The following is a 7630-nucleotide window of genomic DNA, read 5'->3' on the forward strand; positions in this document are numbered from 1 at the left end:
TTGTTCTGTACAGGTATTTCCGCTGTTATATATTTATTTCGGAGCACTCCCACTTGGAATAAATTGGTTTCATGCTGAAACAAATATTCTCACAGATATTTACAGTGTTGTGGGGTGCTAATAGGTTTAAAATCATTACATAAAGGTTATACTGTGATTTTAAAAACAAATGTTGAGATCTTTTTATAATATTTACAAAAAAAGGTGCGGGAAATGGACATGATTACATATCCGGATGCGGGAAGCGGGAATATAATAAAAATAAAAAAATTCTGTTTTGAAAAAAATAGGTGCGGGCGGGTCCGTCGAACAAGGAATTAAATTGGTGTGGCCTTATCTATCCAGGGGGAATAACTCAAAAAAGTTTTTTTGTTGTTCTTTAAAATAATTTATAAATAACAAGAATGTGTCCAAAGTACACGGATGCCCCACTCGCACTATCCTTTTCCATGTTCAATGGACCGTGAAATTGGGTAATTATCTAATTTGGCATTAAAATTAGAAAGATCATATCATAAGCAATTAAAGAACCTTAGTGAGCACACTCACATACCCCACGTCCCCACATTGTCATTTGAGAAATTAAATTTGTGTAAGAAAAAAAAATTGAATAAGAAAAAATAATGACTAATAATTTCCTGTCAATATGCACATCTACACAGTATGTTCTTATTATCTACAAAATTTCATGAAATTCTGTTGTGTGGTTTCAGAGGTGTTGAGATGACAAACTGTTGCAGAAGTACATTGAAGCAAATAAGTTCAAAGAGGCGTAACTCCTAGAAAAAAATTTGAATCGTAATTTCCTGTCGATATGCACAACTACATAGTATGTCCTTATTATCTGAAAAGGTTTCGTGAAATTCTGTTGTGTGGTTTGAGAGTAGTTGCGATGACAAACTGTTGCAGTCGTACATTAAAGTAAATAAGTTCAAAGGGGCGTAACTCCTAGAAAAAAAATTGAAACGCAATTTCCCGTCGATATGCACAACTACATAGTATGTCCTTATTATCTGAAAAGGTTTCGTGAAATTCTGTTGTGTGGTTTGAGAGGAGTTGCCATGACAAACTGTTGCAGTAGTACATTAAAGTAAATAAGTTAAAAGGGGCGTAACTCCTAGAAAAAAAATTGAATCGCAATTTCCCGTCGATATGCACAACTACATAGTATGTCCGTATTATCTGAAAAGGTTTCGTGAAATTCTGTTGTGTGGTTTGAGAGGAGTTGCGATGACAAACTGTTGCAGTAGTACATTAAAGTAAATAAGTTCAAAGGGGCGTAACTCCTAGAAAAAAAATTGAAACGCAATTTCCCGTCGATATGCACAACTACATAGTATGTCCTTATTATCTGAAAAGGTTTCGTGAAATTCTGTTGTGTGGTTTGAGAGGAGTTGCGATGACAAGAAACAGGACTGACGGACGGACTGACAGACGGACGGACGGGTCAAAAACATTATACCCTCAGCAACTTCGTTGCGTGGGGTATAACAAGTGTACTAAGTTTCAAGTTGATTGGACTTCAGCTTCATCAAAAACTACCTTGACCAAAAACTTTAACCTGAAACTCCCACTTTCATTTTCTATGTTCAGTGGACCGTGAAATTGGGGTCAAAAGTCTAATTTGGCTTAAAAATTAGAAAGATCATCTCATTAGCAACAAGTGTACTAAGTTTCAAGTTGATTGGACTTCAGCTTCATCAAAAACTACCTTGACCAAAAACTTTAACCTGGACGGACGAACGGAACCACAGACGGACGGACGGACGGACGGACGGAGCCACAGACCAGAAAACATAATGCCCCTCTACTATCGTAGGTGGGGCATAAAAAGTTTGTGGGAGAGACAAAAAAATTTTTTTATTTTATGTTATATTTGCTGCTGGACCTTGAGCAGCCATCAAACATATGTTATTATTAAGATATCAGCTGTTTAAGGCAAATACTAAAGTGGAACAAAGCTAAATTCTTGTAGAACCTGAGTTATATTAGTTTAAATACTTTGCAAATTTCCAATAGCTCTACTTAAAAATAAAACTGAGCTAAAGTAAAGAAAAATCTTTAACATCAAGGAGGAATTGAAACTATACTGAAACATAATCATGCAAATAATAATATCACAACTCACTTGCAGCTGCCTTTTCACATGAATATGGATGGGTTGTACTGGTACCAGTACTGTTTAGTGAGAGGTCATTGAAGGTCAGGGTTACAGCCATGTCATACATAGCACTTTCCATAAAGCTGATATTTCCCCCCAACCTCTCAGACCAATACCATGTATTTGAGTCAGAGTATAGACCTATCCAAATATCTGATGAAGATGATCCTGTATGATTCCTAAAAAATAGTCAAATAAATGTTTATCATAAATGACAAACATATTGTATATTTAAGTTTATGAATTTGTCAAAGTTTGCATACAAGCCAATTAAAAGTATTTACCTTCTTGAACATTTAATTTCTTGGTTTTTCTATAACAAAGAAATTCACAAAGAACTTTATCCACAGTAACGTCTTTGAACTATTTTTCATTGGGTACTCATTATCAGGAATTACATTGGTGAAATAAGAATTTAATTTGTCAATCTCCTGAGCAGGATTTGAATTCATCCTTCTTTCCGTTTGTGGCAACTTACCTTGCACTGAACACAGTTATATCATATTTAAGCTTGTACAACACTATATTTGAAATAAATTACTGTTTTCACAGAGAAATTCATGTAAATAAAGCAGAAAAAATGTACATGAACAGTTTTTTTCTGTACAGGGAATATATACTTTTAGCCTTTCACAGCTTCAGGGGTAACTATATTGGGTTTTGATGTTAAACAGGGTGTTTGTCTGTTGTAAAAGATAATTAACTTAGCATGCAGTTTATTAATCCACAAAACTTGTCCCACCCAGATCCTCCCTTATTTGATGTTGAATATTAAGGCCAGTGGTACAAATAACCAGGTTGCTATCCCTTTGGTGCCCAAACCTAATGCTGAAGAGTTACAATGCAGGTAGGCACTTGATTTATTCTAATCAGAGTTAAGTAGCGGGACCAAGCCATAAGCTAACTGGTAATTGTATTAAGTATAAACTGAACAAACACAGGTTTGGGAGAAGAATCACAGTTTAATATTTTCTTTGCATATCAATACGCAATAAACATATTTACAAAGAAAGCAAAATCAAATTGAAAAACTGTGGTACTCCAAAAAATAATCCCAAACCTGTGAAAAGGTAGTAATTTAGGTTCATGCATCAGAAGGACGCTTTTGACTTAGGGCGGATGCAAAGGCATTCATGACTTGCTGTTTATGAGAAAAGGAAGGGTCTAAGTAACCTTTGTATGCCTCACTTTTCCAATCCTCCTGAGCCTGGATGAGATCTGATGAAACTCCACATTCCAAAGCGAATATAGCACCACGCCTTTGAAAGCTATGACCAGAGTAGCCACTGGTGTCCAATTCTAGCTGTGATAAGGAATGCTTAAGCATTTGAAGAAACGTGGAATATGTTAAAGGGAAAAGATTTTAACTACCACTGATCTTCAAAATCAAAATCATATTAGTTTTTGGGCAGCATGCTTAGTTGCCTTTTTCTCTTTTTTTAGAAAGTCAAATTTATTTGTCCCCACTTTGGCTGAATTTGATGCTGGTAAGCACCTCAGTAGACAAGACATTGTTTTTCAGACTAGCGGCACTTTGTTTCGCATACAAAAGCCAAAGACAATACAATTTGCCAACAGATTGTTGGAAATTCCACTTCCCAGAATCCTGAATTCACCTCTTTGTCCTTCACAGGCACCTTCTTTTACATGGTATAAAAAATGGGTTTGACATTGTTCAAAATGATTTGGCTTTAATAAACATATCAGCAAAAAATCACCCTTCAGCACTTCCTTCAAGTCCCTTATATAAAAAAGCTCATCAACAGATTTTAACTGAAATTGAAAATGGGAATGATGAGTTTATTGAATCTACACCCAAAATTATCAGTCCTTTAGGTGTCATTCCAAAACCTGATGGAGGTGTAAGAATAATTCATGATTGTAGCAGACCACTTGGGTCAGCTGTTAATGATTTGGCAGGGGATATGGAAAAACAAGTTTCAATCTGTTGATGATGCAGCAAAATTAGTAACAAAATATTGTTTCATGGCTAAAGTCGATTTGAAATCTGCTTACAGATCTGTAGGCATCAGTCGCTGTAGTCAACAGGTAACAGGTTTACAATGGACTTTCCCTGACGGTCAAACCTATACCTTAATTGATAAAAAATTACCTTTTGGCTCAAAATTACCACCTGGAATTTTTCATAGACTTTCACAGGCTATTCGTCGCATGATGTCAAACAGAGGTTTTACCGTTATTGCATATTTAGATGATTTCTTCATCTGCGTACGCACTAAGCAGCGCTGTGCACTTTGCCTAAGAGTCTTGATTGACTTGCTGCGTAAGTTAGGCTTTGCAATAAGTTGGTCCAAGGTTTTTGACCCTTGCCAGAAGTTAGTATTTTTAGGTGTGGAAATAGACTCCACAACATTGGAATTAAGATTACCTTTGACAAAACTAGAGCAGCTAAGGGCAGAATTAGCAGAATTTAAGCAGCGCAGGCATGTTTCAAAGATAATTAACTTAGCATGCAGTCTCATAATTATTGGGGTTTATTTCATATCTATATATGTGACAACTTTGCAACAGAAAAACAGCTGATTTGCAATGTATTCAATCTAAATATCATTCAATTTATCAAGAAGGCCTTAGCTTACCAAATATTTTTAATATGATTAAACTCTGTGGTAGTGTAGACATTTATCAACCCAGAATTGTGTGAATGACAGTTTGTGTATGCATCCCAGAATGTTGCTGGTGTATCATATAATCTGTAGCAGGTTTTATTAAACATGTACCATCCTGCTTCACATAAATCTGAAATTCAAATTAAATTAAAATATCTTTACTACTTTACTGATTTCACAAAGTCACAATGATTAATATTTCTGATTTACATGTAATTTTGTCTAAATTGTGTAATAATCTCCTGTGACTTCTTTCAATATTCTTCTTTTAGCATAGTTAGTGGTCATACTGCTTGTAATTCAACTTTGCACTCAGCAGATTTTTCTGTGTGGTTCATATGATCATAAATTTATTACATTTATTACATCTATGATATGATCTAGATATGCCAAGGGGAGGTTTATGACCAATCATAACTGGTTTAACACTAAAACGCTTTGTACTTGCACCACTATTAAGTCAGGCTTTCACGACACACTTATTTGTCTTTATTATTGTGCATATTCATTAGGCGTTGCCCTTTCACAATACAAATTAGCTTAAACAATATTATTCCAAATTGCAGTTTGAATTCATCCCTAACAAACTGATCAACTAAGAAATATTCTAGCTCATTGCTTAAGTGAAAGGCTGTCAGTATGAAGCAGGTGCAGAATTGTACAAACTATTCTTACTATCATAGGCTGGCAATTATTTGTCAGTGTCCTGAAATTTTGGGAAAAATGCCTTTTGAATCAGAAGTTTTCATCAATTTTCTTTTAGAAGCTAAGTGTTGTTTGTTGGTGTCCAATATATTTGGTAATTTCTGGTAAATTCTGTATTATTTGTTTTGTATCTTTTTCCTATGATATAATGAACAGTCATTTAAAATCTTGAATTAATTCACACAGAATGCAAAGTGAACAACTGTTTTTAGTGTTATCATAACGATACAAACTTCTGCATGCTGGATGTCTAGGTGTCCATGATCCTGTGGCTAAACATTCAATCTTCCCATCATGGTCGGCTACTACTTCTTCCCCAAAGATGTCACATTTAGCTTGTAAAACATCACCAATATAGTATGCGTCTTGACTTTGTCTTGTTTTTTCTTCAAATGTTATACCTTGAAGAACAGGTGGGTCTCCACATACTTTAAACAAAAATTAACATTTCTACATAGCATGAAAAGAAAATAATGGTGTAAAAATCGGTTATAGATGTAATAAATTGTGCTTATTTTAATCAAATAAAGTATTAATACAAAGGGAACTTGAATATAGCATTTGCTTACTTAATTAATTATCGTCTCCAGGAAGTTCCTTTTATCCAATCATGATTGGAAATCATAATTTCTGCAGCCCTAATCTTTTACTAATTGCTATGGTTGGTATCTAGGATGCTAGCCAATCATTGCTCTTAATTTATTTAAATTATCCAATCAGATTGTTAATTACAGTCTTTGTTTTATCACAAGCGCGCTTGATCACTTTTGAATTTGCACAAAGCGTGTGCAGGCTGCTTTTCATATTCCAGTTACAATTCAATTCTATTCCCACCCACCACATCCCTCGCAAATCTTGTATGTATGTTGATTTTATTTTTTATGACTATTTGTTATCATTGTATGTGTCACCTATTTGTAGATTTTGTTTTGTTTATTTGATGATATTGTATTTTAGTGAAATCTTTTAATTTTGATTTCATGTGTATCAGTAGTTTAGTTTCCATTTTCATGTTGATAACCACAGTTGTTTGGCTTTCAGCTTCTTGTGTGGAGTACCACAAACTTATCAGTGAATTGATATTTGCTAAACAATTGACTTTTTATGATTCTTTCATTGTTCAATGTCATGTTTATTATATAATGAAAGAAATTAATAAAACTGTGGTTAGTTTGCCCAAACTAGTATTTTGTCTCATTTCAACTTATATGTGTTATAATTATCTGGTCCAGCCTGTGCATAACGGTTAAAGTACGAGATTCTGTTCGGCTTCAGAAACATGAGCTCTTCAGGGTCTGGTCTTACATCCAATTGTGTTATGGTCATGGACCAGAATATAGCCTTTGTCTGCTGGATGCATATCACATACACACATACTTTACATGTAATTCTCTTAGAAACCAATGAGGAGGTGGGTGGGGCCAGAACAAGTGTATCTGGATTAATAGTAAAAAAATGTACTAAACTTTATATCACAAATATATAGATTTGGTCATGAAGTATCATCTGCCGTTATTTATTAATAAGAGTACATACACTGAAATGTCTTGCCTGCTTTTTTTCATTTATAATTAGATGATAATGATGAGATTAAGGTTAAATAAACCCTGCAAGATAGACATGTTCACCTCAAAATCAAGTCATATGCAAAATATAGATGACCTATTGCACTATGTACCTGATAAACTGACAGAACCATGAAAACTTAACATTGTCTATTGATCCATGAAAATGAGGTCAAGGTTTGACAGACATGTACACTGTACAATAATTCCATACACCAATTAAGCTCAGCGATAACTTATAATATCTGATTAATTGACATAACCATGAAGACTAATTAACACTGACTAAGAACCAAGAAATAAAGGTTAAGGTCATACGAAACCTGACAGACAGACATATACAGATAGTTATTGTTGCCAATTACGTTAAAAAAAAATAATTCAAATAAAATCTTTACATTTTAAACCATTTAAAAATTCCATTCAGTGGGTATAATTACTTCAAAATATTTGGTTAACAGGAATCAGAAATGAAAGTTCTGTTTTTTTTAAATGAACAAATAGACAAATAAATACTGTTTACCAACCAGTTACCACTGTATGTAACTAAAGTTATTTTTGTGAAAATA

At 34.0% G+C, this 7630-nt stretch overlaps 1 protein-coding gene across 1 annotated transcript in view; it reads right to left on the reverse strand.

Moving 5' to 3' along the window:
• Positions 1-5916, reverse strand: part of LOC143045866 (uncharacterized) — a 116291-nt gene extending 110375 nt beyond the window's left edge. Inside the window, exons 1-3 of the mRNA XM_076218685.1 lie at positions 5730-5916; positions 4762-4921; positions 2129-2340 (exon numbers count right to left, since the gene is read on the reverse strand). Coding sequence (XP_076074800.1) covers positions 2129-2340; positions 4762-4898 — 349 coding nt within the window. The 5' untranslated portion in view covers positions 4899-4921; positions 5730-5916. The remainder of the gene's footprint in view (positions 1-2128; positions 2341-4761; positions 4922-5729) is intronic.
• Positions 5917-7630: the final 1714 nt, after the last annotated feature.

This window comes from Mytilus galloprovincialis, chromosome 9 (genome assembly GCF_965363235.1).
Source record: "Mytilus galloprovincialis chromosome 9, xbMytGall1.hap1.1, whole genome shotgun sequence".
NCBI classification, from domain to species: domain Eukaryota; kingdom Metazoa; phylum Mollusca; class Bivalvia; order Mytilida; family Mytilidae; genus Mytilus; species Mytilus galloprovincialis.